The sequence below is a fragment of the Saccopteryx leptura genome, chromosome 2 (genome assembly GCF_036850995.1).
Source record: "Saccopteryx leptura isolate mSacLep1 chromosome 2, mSacLep1_pri_phased_curated, whole genome shotgun sequence".
Classification (NCBI taxonomy): domain Eukaryota; kingdom Metazoa; phylum Chordata; class Mammalia; order Chiroptera; family Emballonuridae; genus Saccopteryx; species Saccopteryx leptura.
In genome coordinates, this window is record NC_089504.1 from 325,772,091 (window position 1) to 325,797,254 (window position 25,164).

The 25,164-nt window shown below is 40.6% G+C and overlaps 1 protein-coding gene across 2 annotated transcripts in view; it reads left to right on the forward strand.

The window, feature by feature from the left end:
• The window catches only part of AATF (apoptosis antagonizing transcription factor), a 182,749-nt gene that overhangs the window by 3,027 nt on the left and 154,558 nt on the right, over window positions 1–25,164 (forward strand). For both annotated transcript variants that reach the window (XM_066363221.1, XM_066363220.1), the window contains exons 3-4: window positions 2,290–2,721; window positions 3,146–3,283. In XM_066363221.1, coding sequence (XP_066219318.1) covers window positions 2,290–2,721; window positions 3,146–3,283 — 570 coding nt within the window. The remainder of the gene's footprint in view (window positions 1–2,289; window positions 2,722–3,145; window positions 3,284–25,164) is intronic.

Genomic DNA, 25,164 nt, shown 5'->3' on the forward strand with positions numbered 1-25,164 from the left:
GAGGTCAGAGGTGCTGTGTTGAGAATCCACAGATAATATAAAAGAAACTTATTTAGGTTATAATACATATGATTTAGTCCTTAATATAGTGCTAGGGGTTTCTGATAAGTTCATTTCACATTCTTTGCCTAGGGACTAAAAAATGGACCAGTATGAGACAAATATTATATATATATTGAGCCCTCACCATGTGTCAAGTACTATGGTAAGCCCTTTAGATTAAGTTCTAAAAGCCTGGGACACAGTAAGTCCTCAAAAATGTTATCACCATTATCATTACATATATCATCTCTTTTAATCCTCCCAATAGCCTTGTGAGGGTGGTACTACTTATTCCCATTTTTCAGATAATGAAATTGAAGGACAGATTGGTTAAGAAACTTACTTAAGTTCATTTATGTAGTAAGTGCTAGATCCCAAACTCAAGGCAGTCTGATTCCAAAATCTGTACTCTTAATTAGTAATCTGTAGGAATGTTTTTTTTTTTTAAGATTTTATTTATTGACTTTATAGCGAGGAGTGTGAGAGAGGGGAGGAGGAGGAGCGGAAAGCAATAACTAATAGTAGTTGTTTCTCATATGTGCTTTGACCGGCCAAGCCTGGGATTTCAAACAGGAGACCTCAGCATTCCAGCTCAACGCTTTATCCACTGCGCTACCACAGGCCAGGCAGGAATGTTTCTTAATCTGAGAAATGGAATATCTTTAAAGAACTTTGTATTTAGTTATTGTATTTATATTTTTGACAGTCTTCTTTATGTCTTGAACTTATATATAGTTTTTAAAAGAAGTACTGATGGTCTTTCACATTTTCATAAAAATCTTTATTTTGTTGAAGAAAGTTCTTGGTAGCTGTTCCCTCTGTCTAATAATTATGTTTGCTGTACATGGGACCTTTATATTCTACCATGGAAGAGATAGGATAAACAGTAAAAATCCTAATCAAGTGATACCCTGAGGGTAAGTAAAACCAGGAACCTTAACTAACTTCCATTTACTATAGAATCAAGTCCAAACTCCTTCTCATTAAAGGTAAGACCCTCTTGATTTGGTAACTGCGCAACTCTGTAGGCTTATGTCTTACCATTCTCCACTGTAGTTTACTTTTATGGTGCTGGGCCTTTGCATATGCTATTTTCTCTTTTCTTTCCCCTTTGTCTGATCAGCTGTTACTTATGCTTTGTAAGTAAAATTATAATGTCTTCAATGCATGAAGCCGTCTTTCACCTTTCCAGAAGAGTTAGGTGGTTCCTTCTCTATGTAATGTACTAATGACACTGTAACATAATTATTGGTATGCATATCCACCACTCCCACAAGTCTATGTCCCCTTCTCATAGTTATCACATTCTATTAGTTATTCCTTAGCATTTTTCTGTACCTGGCTCATAATAGGTGCTTTTATTTTAATTAATTTTTTTTTTTCTTATTTTCCAAGTGAGAGGATGGAAGTTAGAGAGACAGACTCCTGCATGTTCCCTGACCGGAATCTACCTGGCAGCCCCCATCTGGGATCAATGCTCTGTCCATCTGGGGCCATGCTCGCAACTGAGCTATTTTTAGCACCTGAGGCGGAGGCTCCAGGAAGCCATCCTCAGCACCCAGGGCTGATTTGCTTGAACTGTTTGAGCCACGGCTGCTGAAGGGGAAGAGAGGGGAGGGTGAGGGGTGGAGAAGCCGATGGTCACTTTTCCTGTGTGCCCAGACCAGAATTGAACCCAGAACATGTACACACAGGGCCGATGCTCTAACACTGAGCCAACCATAATAGGTGCTTAATAAGTATATAATAAATAGTGTATACTTATGTGAGAGAGATTGTACATTTGGAATAGTTAATAATCATCTATATATTTTTTTAGATGCAGGTTTGGGAAAACTAGTAATTCCTTCACACCTGTTGAAATCTGACTATTCTTCAAGGTCCTGCTATCTCTTCTTTATAGCTTTGTTTAAATTCACTTCTCCCACAGTTAAAATTTCCTTCTTCTCTGGGTTATCTAAACTTTGTCAAAGCATTTTTAAGTCTTTTCTATATTATAGTTTTATGGGTCTTTCCCACTAGAACATTTCATTAGGGTAGAATTCATGTTTTATTCATCTTTCCTTCTCCCTTACTATTTTAGAGATAGTAAACGTGACAAATATTTATTGAATTGAGTACAATGTCCAATAATAAATTAAAAAATTTTTTTATAACTGCTATAGTCTTTTAGATGAAGTGAAAACTATGGCCTTATATTTGTCTCAAGGTAACATCCATTTTTGCCTTTTTCTCTCTCTTGTTTAGACAAGGAAATATCTGATGAGGAAGAATCTGGAGATGATGATTTGGAGGGACTGAGTCTGGAGGAGTCCGATGAGGATGCTGTGAGTGCTGCTGAGGAACAGGAGTGTGCTGGTGATGAGGATAATAGTCTGGCCTGGAGGAAGGGAAGCAGAAGCTGCTCCAGGAAAACACCAGGCTTCCGTATCCACAACATCAGTGACTTTGAAAAATTTACCGAGGGAATGGATGACCTTGATAGCAGTGGGGAAGAAGAAGATGAAGAGGAGGAGAGTGGCATGGAAGAAGGGGATGGTGAAGAAGACTTCAAGGGTGTCAGTGAGGAAGACAGGGCTGAAGACAGGAACAGTGAAGATGATGGTGTGGTGATGACCTTCTCCAGTGCCAAAGTTTCTGAGGAAGTGGAGAAAGGCAGAGCTGTGAAGAACCAGATAGGTTTGTACATCGTGTGCTGTTTGCTTGTTTTTCAAGTGTCTGCATTTGATGTTCTTTTTGTTTGTTTGTTTATTTTTGGCTATTCGCTCTCTCCAATTAGTTTGTGACATGCCCCGCTTCCCTAGAAGCCTAAAGCCCCAGACCTCTATGCTTAGCCAGCCATTTCTACACTGAGCAGCTTAGCTGGTTCTGCTCTAGTACTTCGGGCAACTGTGAAAGATTGAAGAGTGTTTTCTCCTTTTGGGGCTTTAGCATGCTCTCTCATGTAGCAAATATTTGCTTCCAAGATACTGAATGTTTTCCTATAATAGAGTGTTTCCAAGGCATGAAACTGTGATAAAGCTGTGCTGCTTAGAGACTGGCGTGATTTCCTGTCCCCAGAAAGAATATATAACTAAAGTATGGAATCTTTTTTCTTTCTCAGCACTGTGGGACCAGCTCTTGGAAGGAAGGATCAAACTACAAAAAGCTCTGTTGACTACCAATCAGCTTCCTCAACCAGATGTTTTCCCTACTTTCAAGGACAAAGGTGGCCCAGAATTTGCCAGCGCCCTAAAAAATAGTAAGAATATCTGTGTCATATGGGGAGGGATACTTTGCAGAACCACAGAATTGAAGATATGTGGTTTTAGTGATCATATGGTATAAAATAGTAGTTTTTAACTTAAAAAATAGCAGTGTAGGCCCTGGCCGGTTGGCTCAGCGGTGGAGTGTCGGCCTAGCGTGCGGAGGACCCGGGTTCGATTCCCGGCCAGGGCACACAGGAGAAGCACCCATTTGCTTCTCCACCCCTCCGCCGTGCTTTCCTCTCTGTCTCTCTCTTCCCCTCCCGCAGCCAAGGCTCCATTGGAGCGGAAATGGCCCGGGCGCTGGGGATGGCTCTGTGGCCTCTGCCTCAGGCGCTAGAGTGGCTCTGGTCGCAACATGGCGACGCCCAGGATGGGCAGAGCATCGCCCCCTGGTGGGCGTGCCGGGTGGATCCCGGTCGGGCGCATGCGGGAGTCTGTCAGACTGTCTCTCCCTGTTTCCAGCTTCAGAAAAATTAAAAAAAAAAAAAAAAAAAAAAAAAAATAGCAGTGTAATTCTTTTATCAAATGAAGATAAGTTTGATTGAAATAGATTGGTTGCTTGAGTCATGTCTATTCTGCTTTCTTCTTACTTGCCTCCTCCCGCTCTCCTCGGCTTTCTGAGTTACCTTTTTTTAAAAAATTTTTATTTATTGATTTTTAGAAGGAGAGGAAGGGAGAGAGAGAGAGAGAGCAACATCAATTTTGTTTTTCCATTTATTCATGTTGTCATTGTTTTATTTTTATTTGAGAGAGAGAAAGAGAGAGAGAGAGAGAGAGAGAAAGGGGGAGGAGAAGTGGGAAGCATCAACTTGTAGTTAGTTGTTCCTGTGTGTGCCTTGACCGGGCAAGCCCAGGGTTTCAAACAGGCAATCTCAGTGTTCCAGGTCAATCAATGCCTAATCCACTGTGCCACCACAGGTCAGGTCATTGGTTGATATTTGTATGTGCCCTGACCAGTGATAGAACCCAGAACCTTGGCGTGTCAGGATGATGCTCTAACCAGCTGAGCTACCCGCCCAGGGCCCTGAGTTATTTCTCTTAATGTTCAGAGAACACTCTTTGAAAATCTACTGTTATATAACAAAAGGGAGGGAAGGAATGATTAAACTCAGTTCAGATGCCTTTTTTTGTTAGGAGGTTTCTAGAACATGCTAAGATCTTATTCATATCTTCTTTTGGGTTGCATAGAATGAGGAAGGACGATGATTGCAGAAAGAGGAAAATGTTTTGGAAGAGAATTGCTGAACTATGAAGGACAGAAATTTTAGAACAGAAAAGGAATTTATGAAGTCCCCTCATTTAATGGACAAGAGAACTGTGACCCAGAGACAACACATTGCCCAAAGTTACAGAGCATGGCAGAGAGAAAACTCCAGCTTTTCTGCCTTTAGACCTCATTCCTCCTGCATGCTGTGTGCCTGTGTTTCCAGTGGCGCCAAAGGACTGTGTTAGAGGAAGATTTGGAACTAGGGCACTGTGGTTAGAGTCACTATTCGTCATTTACATATTGAGACTTAGTGTTTTCATTTGTTCTTTACAATTTATTTTTATCTTATCATGAAGTTAGGATTGGAAGGGACCTGCAAAGGATGTCTGTTTTGGTATCTGCCTTTAGGGAGAATCATCTTAAACCATTCAAAAGAGAAATGTAGGATTTCTAGGAAAGGGGATTCTGTGAACCTTCCATGTAGGAGAATGCTCAGTTTAATTAGGAATTACTTCCTAGAGTCTAGTCTTTATTTTTTTTTAATTTATTTATTCATTTTAGAGAAAAGAGAGAGAGAGAGAAGGGGGAGAGGAGCAGGAAGCGTCAACTCCCATATGTGCCTTAACCAGGCAAGCTCGGAGTTTCGAACCAGCGACCTCAGTGTTCCAGGTCGACGCTTGATTCACTGCGCTACCACAGGTCAGGCGAGTCTAGTCTTTAGACTGTGTGTCCTGCCATACTTGAAGTCTTATTTCCTATGTGAAAGGCCTGGTTAACCCTTCAGGAACCTTGCAGATACTGTGAGAGTGGGTCTTTTGTATCCCCTCCCCCAGCTTTTCCCCCTTCCTCCCTTAAATACATGATAGATTGTCAGTTTTCAAAATTTTTGATATTTTTAGAGCATTTTTCTGCTATTTTTAATACCCTAGGTACTTTAATTCCTGGATTTCCTTGGAATGTGACTAGATTGATGTATTATAGATTAAATGTCTGAAATGTTTTGCTCAAGGCCTTTTCCATTTTGTTACTCTTCTTGCTTGAGTCTTCCTTTTTCTTTTGAATCATCTTAAAATATTGGTATTTTAAGGGTTAGTATCAGATACAATGGATGCTTTTTTTTTTTTTTTTTTACAGAGATAGAGAGTCAGAGAGAGGGATAGATAGGGACAGACAGACAGGAACAGAGAGAGATGAGAAACATCAATCATCAGTGTTTCATTTTTGACACCTTAGTTGTTCATTGATTGCTTTCTCATACGTGCCTTGACCATGGGTCTTCAGCAGACCGAGTAACCCCTTGCTCAAGCCAGTGACCTTGGGTCCAAGCTGGTGAGCTTTGCTCTAATCAGATGAGCCCACGCTCAAGCTGGTGACCTTGGGGTCTCAAACCTGGGTCTTCCGCATCCCAGTCCAACGCTCTATCCACTGCGCCACCACCTGGTCAGGCACAATGGATGCATTTTTATTCTTGGATACAATTTAGTTTCTTTAGCTATTTTAATGTTATTTAACCAAGTGCCTCTTTGTCTCATTGATAAATTCCAGTTAATCTGACAGGATGGGTTATGGTGGAAAAAGGAGAAGGAATGTTTGTTTGGTATCACATATTCTAAGATGTGAGAGTGGGGAGTTTTGTATTAACCAGAATTTCTGTACTTCTGATAGGTAGTTAATTTTTGTTTGTTTCCAACGTTCTTATAACAATATGACATAATATGTTATATGCTTCCCTGTCTCAGTAAACAGAGTATAAGAAAAATGTGTTGACACCATTACTCTGGATGAAGAATTTATTCTGTGCAATAAAAGCTGGTGTAGAACATAGGCTGAATTTGTACTGATGTTATAACAAATTTTGGAACTTATTGTCTTCAATTAAGTCACTTTTCAGTTTGCTTCGTCTTACAGTGGTTAAAGTCAGAATGCCTGGGTTTAGACTCCATCTCTGTGACCTAGTCAAGTTACTTAACATCACACTAAAATGGTGATAAAAAGGTTGTGAGGCCTGGCCTGTGGTGGCGCAGTGGATAAAGTGTCGACCTGGAATGCTGAGGTCACTGGGTCCAAACCCTGGGCTTGCCTTGTCAAGGCACATTGGGAGTTGATGCTTCCTGCTCCTCCCCACCTCTCTCCCTTCTCTCTCTTGCTCCTCTCTAAAATGAATAAATAAAATCTTTAAAAAAATTTTAAAAATGTTGTGAGGATTAAGGGACATAATATAAAGCATTAGCACAGTGTCTGATACACAGCATATCATAAATGTTAGGAATGGGTATTATTTTTTTCTGCTCAAAGAGGCATTTGGCAGTGTTCAGCTATGCAAATGTTGGTCATCATTGTAACAACCTATCATCTCCACTGTCTTCAGTGCTTTTTGACATTTAATTGTATTCATATTCCCTATATAATTTACATTAACTTTGTTTTGGAATAGAGGTACTGTTATATTCAACTATCACACTTCTGGTTCAGCTTCTGCCTTTTATGTCTGTAGAAAGGTGAGCAGAGATTTCCTAGTTGCCAAACACTGCCTCCCTGAAACATTCCACCTTTCCTTGAAATATTTTTTTTAGCTTTGGTGACACTACAGTAGATGCTATTTGGGTTCTCCTTCCTTTTGATTTCTTCTCATCTTAGACTCTTCCTTTTTCCTCCCAATGTAAGTTTCATTGCATTTAGGATCCTGTTCTCAAATAATGTTTTCTTTTTAAAAAAAAATTTTATTGATTGAGTTTAGAGAGGAAAGATAAGAGAGAGAGAGAAAAAGAGAAACGTCGATTTGTTATTCCACTCATTTATACATTCACTGGTTGATATTTGTATGTGCCCCAACTGGGGATTGAACTAGCCACCTTGGCATATTGGGGCAATGCTCTAACCAACTAGCTACCCAGCCAGGGCTCAGGTGGTGTTTTCTTTTTTTTTTTCTTTTTTCTTTTTTGTGACAGAGACAGACAGAGAGAGGGACAGATAGGGACAGACAGACAGGAAAGGAGGAGATGAGAAACATTAATTCTTTGTTGCGACACCTTAGTTGTTCATTGACTGCTTTTTCATATGTGCCATGACCAAGGGGCTACAGCAGACTGAGTGACCCCTTGCTCAAGCCAGTGACCTTGGATTCAAGCTGGTGAGCCTTACTCAAACCAGATGAGCCTGCGCTCAAGCCAGTGACTTCAGGGTTTTGAACCTGGGTCCTCCGCATCCCAGTTCGATGCTCCATCCACAGTGCCATCGCCGAGTCAGGCTCAGGTGATGTTTTCTTGATATATTCTCTCCTTGGCACTGTCATTTACTCTCATAACCCTAACAGTAACCTCTAAAACAGCAGACTTCCAGCTATATTTTAGCCAGAGTAAACTTTTGAGCATGTCTTTGCAGCTTCAGTACCTAAAACTCTCCTTTTCAGAAACTAAATGAACATCTCTTTCCACCACATACACATACTGTACAACTGCTCACAAAAATTAGGGAATATTTTATTGCCTCATATTTATTTTGAAATATCCCCTAATTTTTGTGAGTATACCTTTAGCCCCCAGTCACCTTGAGTGTTTATTATATGTTGGTAATTAACTTTTGAGCTGTGAAGTAATTTTTTGATATTTTAGTAGCTGCATAAGTGATAAGTCATGAAGTAACCTTAGCAAAATTAAGGGATTTTTCTATGCACAAAACCATTTATCGAGGTTAGCTTTTTCTCTGATGTTCTTTTAAAAAGTTCTATAGTATTAGGAGGCAGATCTTTTATGGTGGTAGCAATGATCTATAAGGAAGAGGGCAAGTTACTTAAGGAAAATTCTAATAGCATGAGCTATTTAGAACTTTTTTTTTCTTAAGTGAGAAGTGGGGAGACAGAGAGACTCTGCATGTGCCTTGACTGGAATTCACCCGGCAAGCCCCCATCAGGTGATGCTCTGCCCATTTAGTGCCTGAGATGAGGCCATGGAGCCATCCTCAGCACCTAGGGCCAACTTTGCTAAAATCATAGTTGTGGGAGGGGGAGAGAGAGAGAGAGAGAGAGAGAGAGAGAGAGAGAGATAGATAGAGATATGAGGGAGTTAGTTGGGGGAGGGGTGGAGAAACAGATGGTCACTTCTCCTGTGTGCCCTGACTGGGAGTCGAACCCGGGACTTCTACATGCTGGGCTGGTGCTCTACCACTGAGCCAACCAGCTAGGGCTTAGAACTTTTTCTTTTTCTTTTTTTTCTTTTTTTTTTTGTATTTTTCTGAAGCTGGAAACGGGGAGAGACAGTCAGAGACTCCCGCATGCACGCCCGACCGGGATCCACCCGGCACGCCCACCAGGGGGCGATGCTCTGCCCCTCCGGGGGGTCGCTCTGCCGTGACCAGAGCCACTCTAGCGCCTGGGGCAGAGGCCAAGGAGCCATGCCCAGCGCCCGGGCCATCTTTGCTCCAATGGAGCCTTGGCTGCGGGAGGGGAAGAGAGAGACAGAGAGGAAGGAGGGGGGGTGGAGAAGCAAATGGGCGCTTCTCCTATGTGCCCTGGCCGGGAATCGAACCCGGGTCCCCCCCACGCCAGGCCGACGCTCTACCGCTGAGCCAACCTGCCAGGGCCAGAACTTTTCATTATGGAATATATCAAACCTGCATAAAGGTAGACAGAATTGTACAGTGAACTCATATACCATTACCAGCTAAGTAATCAACTCACAGCCAATCTTATTTCAGTTCTACTTATATTAACTCTCCCCTTACTTCAGGGTTATTTTGAAGCCAATACCAGACATCCTGTCATTTTATCAGTAAATCAGCATGTATCTTTAAAAGAAAAGGATTTTTAAAAAATCACAATACCATTATTTCACATAAAAACATGAACAATGATTTCCTAATAAGCATAACTGATTTGAATAGATGGGGGATTGAGAGAGCGTTTCTGTAACAGGCACTCTCTACTATCTATTTCAGGAGTTTGCTCTATAGCTTTAAATGAAGTGATTAAAGGAAAGCCAAACTTCAGCCATAACAAGTTGACCTTTTAGTGAAATGCATGTTATTAATGTATTTAATGAGGTGCATTACAGACTGCAGTGAGCACCATGTTTCATTACAGGTCCAAAATGCAATATCACTAAAGACCTTTAATAGAAACAATGGTTGACATTTTGATATTTCCCATAAGCAAAAAAAAAAAAAAAAAAAAATTCAAGAACACAGTATAATGTAATATAAATATAGAGACAGTGTTGGAATTTTTACTTGCCTAAGAGTGTAAAAACAAATTCCATTATTAGTAAATTACATATTGTTTTCTCCCCCTGATCTTCCCACTTACAGTTCATACTTATTCTGTCATCTCTTTGTGGCCCTTCCCTTGGCCCCTTAACTGTTTTTACTTGAATAGACTCAAAATTTTAATGCTAAGTTGACCTCAGGACTAATAGAGATTGTAAACAATAACTTAAAATTCTGAATAAGTCATGGACATTCAGAGTCTTGATAGTGTTGCTGTTTTGTTTTTAGATTTTACTTAAGTAGGCGGTAATTTACATGGCTCAAAATTCAAAAGATACTAACAACTATATAGAATCCTCCTTCCTACTGTTGTACCCCCACCACCTAGTTCTCTATCCCAATGGTCCCCAACCCCTGGGCCGCGGACCAGTACCAGTCCGTGGGCCATTTGGTACTGGTCCGCAGAGAAAGAATAAATAACTTAAATTATTTCTGTTTTATTTATATTTAAGTCTGAACGATGTTTTATTTTTAAAAAATGACCAGATTCCCTCTGTTACATCCGTCTAAGACTCACTCTTGATGCTTGTCTCGTTCACGTGATACATTTATCCATCCCACCCTAAAGGCCAGTCCGTGAAAATATTTTCTGACATTAAACCGGTCTGTGGCCCAAAAAAGGTTGGGAACCACTGCTCTATCCCATAGGGCCCCTAGTCAGCAAACTGCAGCTCACAAGCCACATGCAGCCCCTTGAGTGTGGCTCTTCCACATAACACCACATGCGGGTGCTACCTCGATAAGAAATGTACCTACCTATATAGTTTAAGTTTAAAAAATTTGGCTCTCAAAAGAAATTTCAATTGTTTTACTGTTGATATTTGGTTCTGTTGACTAATGAGTTTGCTGACCACTGCCATAGGCAACCAATATCATCAGGGAGCTCCTCCCTTTTCAAATTACTTAGTTGCCTTAGGTGACAAATTCACATACATCTATTTCAGTGCTCTCTCAATTAACATAAAGCAAATATCAAGTTCCTGAATAATTCCCATCAGATAGACTATGAAAGTTATAGCATGCAAACACCCTCTGTCCCCAAGTTACAGCATGAGCTCTTTGTACAGCATGATCCCTAAATACAATCATCTGTTTAATCAATGAAGTAGCTGCATACTCTAGTCTAGTGTTTGGGGTAGAAACTGACTGTTGAATTTGTGGAGAGATTGCATGATGCTGAACTTTATGGGTAATTTAGGGACTTTTAATGTAATTTTGTCAGAACTTGATATTTGCTTTATGCTCAGACTTTAGACTTTAGAACCTAACCATATTGCATAAGATACTACTTTACTCTGTTTTTATTTATTATTATTTTTGACAGAGTCAGAGAGAGAGACAGATAGGGACAGACAGATGGGAAGGGAGAGAGTTAAGAAGCATCAGTTCTTCATTGTGGCACCTTAGTTGTTCATTGATTGCTTTCTCATATGTACTTTGACCAGGGGACTACAGCAGGAGCTAGTGACCCCTTGCTCAAGCCAGTGACCTTGGGCTTCAAGCCAGCAACCTTGGGCTTCAAGCCAGCGACCTTTGGGTTCAAGCCAGAAACAATGGGGTCATGTCTATGATCCCACACTCAAGCCAGCAACCCCTCACTCAAGCTGGTGAGCCTGCACTCAAGCCAGATGAGCCTGTGTTCAAGCCGGCGACCTTGGGGTTTCAAATGTGGGTCATCTGTGTCCCAGTCTGATGCTCTATCCACTGCGCCACCGCCTGGTCAGGCTCTACTCTGTTGTTATTTATGTCTTAAAATCGATTCTTAAATCATTTTATTAAAATTATACATGAATATGATAAATAGTATAAAAGCATTCAGGAGGACGAATCCTTTGTCTAATCATTCTCATTCTATTTCTGTTTTCTGTAATTTTAAATACTTTGTTTATATCTCAATTTATTTACTTATTCTCTGGGATAAAAGATGAGAATGTGCCTGACAGGTTAGGGTAAACAAAGATTGAGTATTGAACATTTAATTTTGCAACATGGTGGTCATCTGTAGCTTGATGGAGTGGAAGGTAATGGGTTCATGAGGGAAAAGGGTTTTGAGACAGTGAGCATCGATAACTTTTTGCAGGGATGTTGCTTTAATGGAGGACAGAGAAGTGGGACATTAGATGGAGAAGGATGTGGAGTCAAGAAAGAAGTGTTTTGTTTTTGTATTTTTCTGAAGCTGGAAACAGGGAGAGACAGTCAGACTCCCGCATGCGCCCCACCGGGATCCACCCGGCACGCCCACCAGGGGCGATGCTCTGCCCACCAGGGGACGATGCTCTGCCCACCAGGGGGCGATGCTCTGCCCCTCCGAGGCGTCGCTCTGCGGCGACCCAGAGCCACTAGTGCCTGGGGCAGAGGCCAAGGAGCCATCCCCAGCGCCTGGGCCATCTTTACTCCAATGGAGCCTTGGCTGCGGGAGGGGAAGAGAGAGACAGAGAGGAAGGAGGGGGGAGGGGTGGAGAAGCAAATGGGCGCTTCTCCTATGTGCCCTGGCCGGGAATCGAACCCGGGTCCCCCGCACGCCAGGCCAACGCTCTACCGCTGAGCCAACCGGCCAGGGCTATTTGTTTTTGAGATAAGCATGATAAGAAGGATCCACAGGGAAACAATGAAGATGCAGGAAAGGAGGGATATCTACTGCAGTGATGTACTTGAGTAGGTAATTGGAAATGGTTCTATTGCACAAGGGTGGCCTTTGGTATCAGTGTGGACAGTTGAACTACAGTGACAGGTAGAGGGATACTGTATAGACATATAAGTAGGAGTCTGTAAAAATTTTCTTTTGATTGTTCTGCTTTCTTTGAAGTAGAAAACCAAGTTTATAAATTGCTAATGAGGAATAGGGGAGGAGGTAGAAATTTTGAGGGTAAGATAGGAAATAGTCATTTCATATTTTTTCCACTACAGTTTTACATTCTGCCCTGCAACTGCAACAAAGATTTCAGTGCCTTTTGCATATGTTGACCCTAGGAGTTGAAAACCAATAAACTGTATTTACAGTGTTATTACCATGTAAATAAGGTATAATACCAGGCAGGGAAGAACTGAAAAATTACTTTTCTTTCCCCTTTGTGTTCCCAGTTCCTAGGCCACTCAAAGGAGAATGTTCCTACTTTTGTTCAAGTTCCTAGTTCCTAGTTCAAGTAAATCTCTTATTACCCTCTATCATTTGCATAAAATCATGCTATGGCTTAGTTCACTTCACATTTGGACTATTAATTTATTACTTCCTTTTTTTCCTTAGGCTTTTAATTCCCCCCTGCCCTCTAGCTAGCTCAGTTTTATCATCTCAATTATTTTTTCCCCAAACTTTAAATCATGCCTTCTCTTCTGTTATATTTTTTCCAGTTTGAACTGGCTGCTGTCTGAGACTAGAGCATCATTGTACTCCTGGGACTGCCCTTCATTGCTCTTCTAGGATGGAGTTACTCTTTTTTGGTTCTCTTGTCTTCCTTTATCTCAGTTTGATTTGTCAACTTGTTGTCAGACATTCACAGAGAGTAAGTTATCTGGGTTCTTGTAGATTTAAAAATTCTCTGCCCTCGCCTGACCAGGCAGTGGTGCAGTGGAAGAGTGTTGACCTGGGATGCTGAGGACCCAGGTTTGAAATCCCAAAGTTACCGGCTTGAGTGCCAGTTCATTTGGCTTGAGCACAGGGTCTCAGGCTTGAGCGTGAGATCATAGACAAGACTCTGCGATTGCTGGCTTGTGCAAGGGATCATTGGCTTGGCTGGAGACCCCCGGTCAAGGAACATATGAGAAAGCAATCAGTGAACAACTAAGGTGCTTCAACTATGAGTTGATGCTTCTCATCTCTCTCCCTTCCTGTTTGTCTGTCTCCCCCTTCTCTCTCTAAAAATAAAAGAAAAAAAAATTCTCTGCCCTCATTCTTCATTGATGAATTTTAATTGATTGGCTATAAATTTCTAGGTTGAAAGTTACTTTCCAGCCCTGTCTGGTTGGCTTAGTGGTAGTGCGTCGGCCCAGCGTGTGGAAGTCCTGGGATTGATTCCTGGTCAGGGCAGACAGCTAAATTGACTATCTGCTTCTCCACTCCTCCCTCTCCCCCTTCTCTCTCTCTCTCTCTCTCCCTGCCCCTCTCTATGCAGCCATGGCTTAATTCGTTTGAGCAAGTTGGCCAGGCACTGAGGATGGCTCCATGGCTTTGCCTTAGGCACTAAAATAGCTTGGTTGCTGAGCAATGGAGCAGTGTCCCCAGATGGGCAGAACATCACCTGGTTGGGAGCTTGCAGGGTGGATCCTGGTCGGTGCACATGCGGGAGTCTGTCTCTATCTCCCTTCCTGTCATTCAAAAAAAGAAAAAAGAAAGAAAAAAATAGTAAGTTACTTTTCCTCAGAATTTGAAAGTACCACCTTGAGTTTCCTTTTGTTACTGCAACAAAGTACCACAAGTTGAGCACACAAATGGCACAACGTTTATTATCTTACAGTTCTTGAGGTTGGAAGTCCTAAAGCCAAGTTGTCAGCAGGGTTGTGCTTCTGGCTGTAGGAGAACATCTGTGTCCTGTCTTTTCCAGTTTCTCCAGGCTGCCTGCATTCATTGGCTCACAGCTCTCTTCTTTCTTGAAAGCCAGCAATCCTATCACTCCAGCCTCTTTTTTATTTATATTTTTTATTTTTAAAAAATTATTTACTTATTTATTCATTTTAGAGAGAGAGAGAGAAAGGGGGAGGAGCAAGAAGCATCAACTCCCATATGTGCCTTGACCAGACAAGTGCAGGGTTTTGAACTGGCATCTTCAGCATTCCAGGTTGACGCTTTATCCACTGCGCCACCACAGGTCAGGCTATATTTTTTAATTTTTTTTTGTTTTTTTTGTTTTGTTTTTTACAGAGACAGAGTGAGTCAGAGAGAGGGATAGACAGGGACAGACAGACATGAACGGAGAGAGATGAGAAGCATCAATCATTAGTTTTTCATTGCGCGTTGCAACATCTTAGTTGTTCATTGATTGCTTTCTCATATGTGCCTTGACCGCGGGCCCTCAGCAGACTGAGTGACCCCTTGCTGGAGCCAGCGACCTTGGGTTCAAGCTGGTGGGCTTTTGCTCAAACCAGATGAGCCCGCGCTCAAGCTGGTGACCTCGGGGTCTCGAACCTGGGTCCTCTGCATCCCAGTCCGACGCTCTATTCACTGCACCACCACCTGGTCAGGCTATATTTTTTAATTTTTAAAAAAAGATTTTATTTGTTGATTTTATGCGGCAGGGGGTATGAGACATAATTGCTTCATTCCAGCTTTTCATTGGTTGCTTGTCATATGTGCCTTGACTGGGCAAGCCCAGGGTTTTGAACCAGCGACCTCAGCATTCTAGGTCGGCGCTCTATCATCTGTGCTACTACAGGTTAGGCAGCCTCTCTTTTTCTGACTGACCCTACTGCCTCCCTCTTATAAATGGGCCTCGTGATTACATAGGGCTCACCTGGCTAATTCAATATAATCTTCCCATCTCAGATCCTTAGCTTAATCACATCTACAAAGTTCTTTTGCCATGGAAGGTGACATTCACAGGTTCTGTGGATTAGGATGTAGGCATCTTTGGGGGACTAGTATTCAGCCTTCCTAACACACTCTTTTGTCTTCTATCATTTGAGTGTTGTCAGTGAGAACTGGTAGTTGATGGTTTGAGTCACATTCCTTTGTAGGTGACTTGTTTTTGCTCTCTGGATATGTTTGGAATCTTTCCTTTATTCTTGATTTTCTGAAATTGCCTGAAGAGATGGGTCCTTTTTCATTCATTGGGGCCTTTTAGTCTGAAGATAGGTTGTTCATTTTGGGAAATCTAATTTGAAAAATAATTTATTGATCGATTTTAGAGAGAGAGAGGGAGAAAGAGAGAGGTACAGGAACATCTATCTGTTCCTGCATGTGCCCCAAAAGGGATTGAACTGGTAATCTCTGCGCCTTATGAGGATGCTATACCAACTGAGCTACCTGGTTAGGGCGAATCTATTATTCTTTAGTAATTTCCTTGCCTCCATTTTCTCTGTTCTCTCCTAGATAGTAAACCTGGATTAGTGTTGTGTCTCTTATGTTTGTCCTCTAAAATTTCCCATCATTTTGTGATTTTTTTTCTATCTTCTGAAAGACTTCTAGTTTGATTTTCAGTTCTTTTTTTTCTTTTTGCAGTCATATTTTTTAATCTTTAAAAGGTCTTTTTTTTCCTGAATCTTCCTTTTCTATATAAGTAATATTCTCGGAATATATTATGTACATTTAAGGCTTTTTGTTTTTGTTTTCACGTTAGTTCCTAAAATTGTTCCTATCTTAACCAGCTTTTCTGTTCACCTTGGACTTTTTCCTTCTCTTTTAAATTTTCATCCAAGTTGTGCATATATATAATTTAAAGAATCAAATAATTCTACAAAGCTTCTTAAAAAAAGCAGATTCGCCTGGCTGTGCTGTTGCCCCCTTGCCATAACTTACTCTCCCAAAACAATTTTTAATTATCTTGTTCTGTTTTGTTTTGTTTTGTTTTTGGAATCCATAGGATTAGGATTTATTTTTATATCTCTAACATGTTTTGTTTCTACTTGAGTTTTCAGTTTTAGGAATTGTCTATTGACTCATGAAAATGAGGATTGCTCTGGCCGGGTAGCTCTGTTGGTTAGAGCATTGTCCTGATATGTCAAGGTTGTGGGTTCAGTCCTGTCAGGGCACATACAATGAATACATAAATAAGTGGAACAACAAATTGATGTTTCTCTCTCTCTCCATCCTCTCTAAAATCAATCAATAAGATTTTATTTATTAATTTTAGAGAGGAGAGAGAGAAAAAAAAGGGAGGAGCAAGAAACATCAACTCCTATATGTACCTTGACCAGGCAAGCCCAAGTTTTGAACTGGTGACCTCAACATTCCAGGTCAATGCTTTATCTACTGTGCCACCACATGTCAGGCCCATAAAATTTTAAAAAAGAAAGAAAATGAGGATTTAGATCTCGTTCCTACTAGACTCATACACACTTTCTTGTTCTTTTATAATTATATTGTAATTTGGTTAGATCAGTAGTCAGTGTTTACATTATTATGCCTATGTAAACACTGTTCACAGCTGAGATGAGTAATATATGTATATACTATGATTATTTTTCTTTTACCACACACCATTTTGTTCTCTAGAGTTAAGAATTGTTACATTTTTGTTTGTTTTCTCTGCAGTAATTCAACCCCCAAATTTTCTCTGGTTGTCAAATCTCCCCTCAGGATATTCAGTTGTATTAGCAATTCTGCCAATTTGTCTTCCTAAAGAAGTCACTCTTCGAGCCTCTGACTTGCTCTAATCTGGACTGTTCACCTTCTCCTGTGCCCAGCTGGGATTTCCTGGGGATACCTTAGCTTCTTGCTTCTATGGATCTTCTCCATATTCCAGAATCTCTCTTGTCTTATTTACTTATGTTGGTAAAGGATACTCTCCTGTGGCTTGCTGAGAAAGGGTACATAGAGAGAAACTTTTTTAGAACTTGCTTGTCTGAAACTATATTTATTTATATAATTTTTTTATTCAGTGAGAGGAGGGGAAGCATAGAGACAGACTCCTGCATGTGCCCTGACTGGGATCCACCTGAAAAGCCCACTAGGGGGCGATGCTCTGCTCATCTGAGGCATTGCTCTTTTGCTCAGCAACTGAACCTTTCTTAACGCCTGAGGCGGAGGCCATGGAGCCATCCTCAGTGCACGGGGCCAACTTGCTCCAGTCGAGCCATGGCTACAGGAGAGGAAGAGGGAGAGGGAGGGAGAGAGGTAGGGGAATTAAGAGGTGGAGGGGTGGAGAAGCAGGTGGGCACTTCTCCTATGTGCTCTGACCGGGAATCAAACCCAGGACATCCACACACTGGGCTGATGCTCTACCACTGAGCCAACTGGCCAGGGCTGAAAATATTTTTATTCTATTATCACAGTGACATTCATCACGATCAACTGTTTGCATATAGAATTCTATGGAATATTCCATTACCTTCCACCTTCCAAAATTGCTATTGATAAGTCAGAAGCCATTCTGATTCTTGATCTTACTGTTTTTCCCTCTCATTTGGAAGCTGGAAACTTCTGTCTAAAGAATTCTGAAATTTCATGTTGCTGCCCATAGGTGTAAATGTGTTTTCATTCATTTTGCAGAGTATTTGCAGGGCCTTTCCAGTCTGGAAACTCATATCTTCCAGTCTTGGAAAATGTTCTTGAAATTATTTTCTTAGATCTGCCTGGGGGCTCAGTTGGTTAGAGCATTGTCCTGATGTGCCAAGGTTCCATATTTGATCCCCAGTCAGGGCACATGTGAAAATCAACCAGTGGATACATGGATAAGTGGAACAACAGACTGATGTTTTGCTCTATCTTTAAAATCAATAAGTAATAGTAAAAAATATTTTTTAAGTGATTTTCTTCTCTTTCTGGAAGGCCTATTATTTGATATTAGACTATTCTCTTCTTTTTTACATTTTTCCAGTTTTATCTCTTTATCTTCTCTCTCTTTGATTCTATATTCTAAGACAATTTCCTTAGCTTTATTTTCTTTTTTTTTTTTTTAATTTTTTTATTTATTCATTTTAGAGAGGAGAGGGAGAGACAGAGAGAGAGAGAAGGGGGGAGGAGCTGGAAGCATCAACTCCCATATGTGCCTTGACCAGGCAAGCCCAGGGTTTCGAACCAGCGACCTCAGCATTCCAGGTCGACGCTTTATCCACTGCGCCACCACAGGTCAGGCCCTTAGCTTTATTTTCAAACCCCTCTTTTGAGTATTTTTTTCTTTTCATTGAATTTATTGGGATGATACTGGTTAATAAAAGTATACAGGTTACAGGTGTACAGTTCTACAATGCATCATCTATACACTGTATTGTGTGTTCACCACTCCAAGTCAAGACTCCTTTCATCACTTACCTTGCTACACCTTCCTCCCAGCACCCATCCCCTGGCAATCACTACACTGTTGTCAGTGTCCATGAGTTTTTTCTTCCTTTTTTGCTCACTCCTTCTACACCCCCCAGCTCCTTAACCCCCTCCAACAGCTGTTAGCCTGCTCTATTTCTATGGCTCTGTCTATATTTTGCTTGTTAGTTCCTTTTGTTTTCAAGATTCCACATATGAATAAAGTCATATGGTACTTCTCTTTCTCTGACTGGTTTCTTTCACTTAGCATAATGCTTTCCAAGTCCATCCATGCTGCTACAAAGGGTAAGATTTCCTTCTTTTAATCAGCCAAGTAGTATTTCATTGTGTAAATGTACCACAACTTTTTATTCACTCACCTACTGATGGACACTTGGGCTGTTTCCAAATTTTCTTTGAATACTTCTAGTCCATATATGTTCTTAAATTTTTTTGTTAATTTTAGGTAGAGAAAAGAAGGGAGGTAGAGAGAAACTTGGATTTGTTGTTCCACCTATTTGTGCATTCATTTGTTGACACTTGTATGTGCCCTGACTGAGGGTTGAACCCACAACCTTAGTGTATTGGGACAACACTCTAGCTGAACTACCTGGCCAGGGCTCATATATGTTCTTAAGGGTTCTTCCTGCATAATCTGTATCCTCCAAGTTTCTTCTTTTCTTTTTTTTTAAACTCTGTATAACATGTTAGATGTTTTCCTCAGATATTTGGTGATCCTGTGCTTCCTGTTGACTTTTTTTTTTTAAGTAAGGTACCCAGCTCTGGCTGGTTGGCTCAGTGGATAGAGTGTCAGCTCAGCATATGGATGTCCTGGATTCAATTCCCAGTCATGGCACACAAGAGAAATGACCATCTGCTTCTCTCTCCCCTTTTTCTTCCCCTTCTTTCCTTCTTTCCCTCCTGCAGCCAGTGGCTTGATTGGTTTGAGCATTGGCCCCAGGTGCTGAGGATAGCTTGTTCAGTTTGAGCGTCAGCCTCAGGCACTAAAAAGAGCTCAGTTAATTTAAGCATCAGCCCCAGACAGGGGTTGCTGGGTGGATCTCGGTGGGGGCTCATGTGGAAGTCTGTCTCTCTGTTTCTTCTTCTCTCACTTAAAAAAGAACAAAAAAAGTAGTAGAGTGTTGGCCCAGCGTGTGGATGTCCTGGGTTTGATTCCTGGTCAACGCACACAGGAGAAGCGCCCATCTGCTTCTCTACCTTTCCCCCTCTCACTTTTCTCTCTCTCTCTCTCCCTCTCCTTCCATCCCTCTCCTTCTTTCCCTCACCCCCTCCCTCCGTCCCTCTCCCTTTCCCTCTTCATCTCCATCTTCCCTTCTCCCTCCTCCTCCTCTTGCAGCCATAGCTTGATTGGAGTGAGTTGGCCCCGAGCACTGAGGATGGCTCCGTGGCCTCTGCCTCAGACTAAGAAAAGCTCAGTTGCTGAGCAACGGAGCAATGCCCCAAATGGGCAGAGCATCACTCCCTAGTGGGCTTGCCGGGTGGATCCTCGTCGGGGCACATGTGGGAGTCTGTCCCTCTGCCTCCCTTTCTCCTACTTAATTAAAAAAAAAAAAAAGGAAGGTACTCAAAAGTTGATTAGAAGCTTTGTATGTTTAGACAGGGCTCTTTGTCTGTGGCTTGCATTCTTAAGTCATCTATCTGGGTCATATGGGAACCTCCAGTGTCAGTATCTTTAGAGCTTTGCTCTTCATGGGGTCATAGTTGCTAGAGGACTTCCAGTTTTAGCCTGGCTGCCAACATTATAGGAGGTGGGTATCCTGAAGATTTCAGCATTTGATCTGTGAACTTCAGCTTATTTCTGTTTTTTAATGTTATGCCCTCAACTGTGTCTGGTGCCTGCCTTGTTCAGAGACTTTATGCCAACTCTTTTCAAAGGATAAACCTTTAAACTTCTGTTTAAGTAAGTAAAGCGGAGGATCTGGTGTGTTGATTGTTTTCAGCTTAGCCTTTTTCTCCTCTTCTGGAAGTGTCTAGTACTGCTAGTTCTTGAATCTTCTGGGGCTGTGTTTATGGACTAGTGAGTAAATTGCTTCTCGTTCTTCTTCACTGCTAACACGAGTCGTCTTGCTCAGTTTAAGTCAGTTATTTGTTCATCTGTTTTTCTAAAAACCTGGCTTATTAAAGTATTATTGACATACAATACCTTGCATATAAGTCCCATTTCTCCAGATTTTGGCTATTACAAGTACAGCTACCATCAATATTTGTGTAATAGCAGTCCCTCCTTATTCACAGGGTATATGCTTTGTGACCCACAGTGGATGCCTGAAACTACAGGTAGTAGTACCCTAGTCAATGCCTTCAGCTGCTGGAAATATGGCAGATAAAGCCTATCTAGTAATTGGCAGATAAAGCCTCTCTAGTAATTTTTATATTTTACAAACCTACTTCTATATTTATACCACCATTCCTTACTTGTAGTCAGTGGCTTGGTGTCACTCATTTCAGAGCATCTTTGCTGAAGTTGAATGGACTCAGTGCTTTCTGGAGTAACATACTGCTGTCAGTCAGAACACATTTTCTATTCATCTTCTTCCCAAAGACTTAATGCCTTTTCCACCCTAACTCAGCCCTATCATGCACTGTGGCGGTAGCTTTTGAAGTTTGAGGTGAGACAGCTAAACTAGCACAAATTTTTTCCTTCTTCATAGTGTCATGGATAGAACATTTGTTTTTACCTCAGATCTTATCAATTTCAATGTATAATTTTCTTTTTCTTAATAATTTGAGAACTTCCATCTTTTCACTTAAAGGAAGTACTTTAAGGTTTTCCTTTGGTATCACTACTCGGGTAGTAAGTGAAATAAGAGTGACTTGAGCACAGGTAATGTGACCATGACTGTCGATCTCATAACCTAGATGGCTGTTAAGTGACAAACAGTTGGGGAGCATGTACCATGTGCATAAGCTGGACAAAGGGGTGTTCATGCTCTCGGCAGGATGAAGTGGGACAGTGAGAGATTTCATCATGCTACTCAGAATGGCATGCAATTTAAAACTTATGAATTGTTTGTTTCTGGAATTTTTCATTTAATATTTTGGTACCCTGGTTCACCACTGGTAACTAAAACTGTGGAAATTAAAACTAGATAAGAGAGGACTGCTATATATGCTTTTGTATATGCACATATACTTTTACTTCTCCTGGATAACTAAGAATGGAATGTCTGGGTCATATGGTAAGTATACATTTAATTTTTAAAGAAACTGCCAAGCTGTTTTCCAGAGTGGTTATTCCATTTTACAGTCCCTCTAGCAGTGTGTAAGAGTGCCAGTTGCTTCACATCCTCAGAAACACTTGATGTGGTCAGTGTTTTTAATTTTAGACATTGTCATAATTGTTTAGCCCCAGGTGTCCCCAAACTATGGCCTGGGGCCGCATGCAGCCCCCTGAGGCCATTTATCTGCCCCCCCCCCCCCGCACTTCTGGAAGGGGCACCTCTTTCATTGGTGGTCAGTGAGAGGAGCACTGTATGTGGCAGCCCTCCAACGGTCTGAGGGACAGTGAACTGGCCTCCTGTGTAAAACGTTTGGGGACCCCTGGGTTAGCCCATTGGATTTTTAGCTTACCAAACCGAGTTGCTGTCATCTCTTTCATACTTTGTTCTTCCTTTGTGGGTTTATTTATTTTAAAAGTTACTTTAATCAATGGAATAGAATAGAGAGTTCAGAAATAGTGTTACAAATGTGGGTAGTTAACTTTTTACAAAGGTGCAAAGTCAAGTCAGTGGAGACAAACTAGTCTTTTCAACAAATGGTGCTAGAACAATAGTACATTCATTTGCAAAAAAATGACCTTGATTCGATAGCTTGTACTTTATACAAAAACATGACACAAAATATACTCTTGACTTAAATGCAAAACATAAAACTGTAAAGTGAAGAACACATGGGAGAAAAAAAACTTCATGACTATGTTTGACAAAGAGTTCTTAGATATGACATCAAACATAATCCATGAAAGAACAAATTGATGATTGGACTAAATCAGAATTAAAATCTCTTGCTCTCTGAACAATATATTAGCAGAATGAAAAGACAAACCATAGACCTATAGAAAGTATTTGCAAATCACATTTAACAAAAGACTAGTGTTCAGAATATATAAAGAACTCTTAAAACCCAACAATAAAAAATGTCCATTAAAAAAAGAACACAAAAGATTTGAAATTTTACCAAGGAAGGTATATAATGGCAAATAAGCACATGAAAAGATGTTTAACATAATTACCAGTGTTGAGTGAATGCAAGTTAAAACCACAATGAGATGCTACTACATACCATTTAGTATAGCTAAAAAACACCTGACAATACCAAATATTAACAAGGATGCAGAACAACTGGAACTAACATCCATTGCTGGTGGGAATGCAAAACAGGACAGACACCTTGGAAAACATTTGGGGAGTTTTTTAAATAAAATTAAACATGTATTTGCCAGCTGAGCCAGCAGTCCTAGTCTTAGATATTTACCATAGAGAAATGAAAACATGTCTATACAAAGACTTGTACATGCTTATTTATAACAGCTTTATTCATTATTACCCCAAATTCACAGCCCAAATGTCCTTTAGTAGGCAAATAGATAAACAAATTCTGGTACATTACTCAGCAGTAAAAAGGAACAAACTATTGATAAATGCAAAAGCATGGATGAATGTCAAAGGTGTTATGGCAGTTAAAGACTCCAATTTTGATAGATTATGTACTTTAAAATTCCATTCAGATGACATTGCTTGTGAAAGGCAAACTAAAGGGATGGAGAGCAGCAGATCAATGGCTGGCAGAGGTTGGGGCTGGGGAAGGGTTTGACTATAAAGGGGCAGTCTTGCCTTCTTCTTTGTTTCCTGTAGGTTTCTATTTTCCTCTTCAATAGCCTCATTTCTTTGGAGTGTTTCCCACCTGTTTTTCCCAAGTGGCTCACCATTGAACCCTGCAGTTTGGTTTGATTGTGAACAATTTTGCTTGGATTGAGGGAGGGGCTATAAATAGTTGTGTGCTGATTCCCAGATAACTCTGGGAATATTTCTTATGGTAATGGCTACATCATATAGTACTTCTAGGGATGGAAGAATGGGCTACATCAACCTATAGTGCTATTTTTGCTTGAAATATATAACTTTAGTACTAAAACCTTACCCAGAAGAGAATAATAGATTACATAGAGTTTCTAGATTTTGATGTGGGTTAGAACTGAAAAATGAGATGTCTTTAAACTCTTTTCCTTCTCTCTTTGATAAGTGATATAATGTGGTTTGGACACTCAGAGATTCCTGAGATTCCAGGTTCTGGTTGATGATTTACTGCAAAATTGCTTATAAATTGAAGTAGAAAATGTTTTGCAGACCTGGCAGCTTTCTGGCTTCACACCCATTTGTCACCCAGCATTTCCCTTTGTGTATAGAACAAGAATTAATTAGGCTGCACTGCAGGAAAAGTTTATGGCTATAATTTATATAGGATGAATTTCTTTTTAAAGAGACAGCATTGTTTTGTTATACCTATATACATATAAGTGTTTATATATAGGGAGTGGGTTTTTCCCCCCTTAGAGCAGTGTCTGTGAGCTGGAGTGAACACTCATTTTTCTGCTTAATTCAAGATGCTGGTGGAATAGATGCTTTTATAGTGATTGCTTTCTGATTAAACTTGGTTTTTAAATTCATAGTATACTAGTGAGCAGCACTGTTTTAGGTTTGCATTTTAGACAGTGGTCAAATTTGATTTTAAGAGCTTTGTATTCTTTGGTCTCTTGGAAGACTTAGGATTCTTTATTTTTTTAGGGTCTTGCTCATTCAATTAATGTTTTCATAATCAATGCAAGTCAGAACTTGCAATTTGATCCTGATTTGCACATTAAAGAGCTCCATTAATTAAGAATCCTGATGTTTGGCATGTTCCCGCAGGATCTGTGCATTATTTACATGGTAAAAGTGCAAGATGCAAGTTTCTCAGTTGTGTGGCAATTGCAGTTAATCCTGCTTTTTTTCTTTCTTCTTTTCTTCCTTTTTTTCCCTTTATTCCCCCCCCTTGTGAGTAACAGTTCACAACTCATTGAAACTCCTTAGGGATACATTGTACCAAAATAGGAACAAGTGATCCAAATGAGGGGGCCACAGTGGAAGGAAGTAAATAAATCCTTTGTTTAAAGGAAGAGATTCCCTTGGAAGACAGAATTTATGTGTTTGGTTTTTGTTGGTTGTTTCATTTGGTTAAATGTAGGAGGTGTAATAGTGTTGAGTTGTAATTCTGTTTACTGTGAATTTTCATATTTTTTTCTCTCAATAATAGTTGCACTGATAAATGAAGCTGCCTTTCATAACTCAAATAACCCAGAAATTTTGACACAGGTACCCCTATATTTATATCAAGTAAGCTGTTTCTTAATATTCCTGTGTCTAGTTGCTTTTTTATGAAATGACTTTCCCTAGTGTTTGAGTTCTGTTACCATTTCTTCTGGAAGCCTTGGAGCCAAAGGTGGTAAAAAGCAGTCGGAA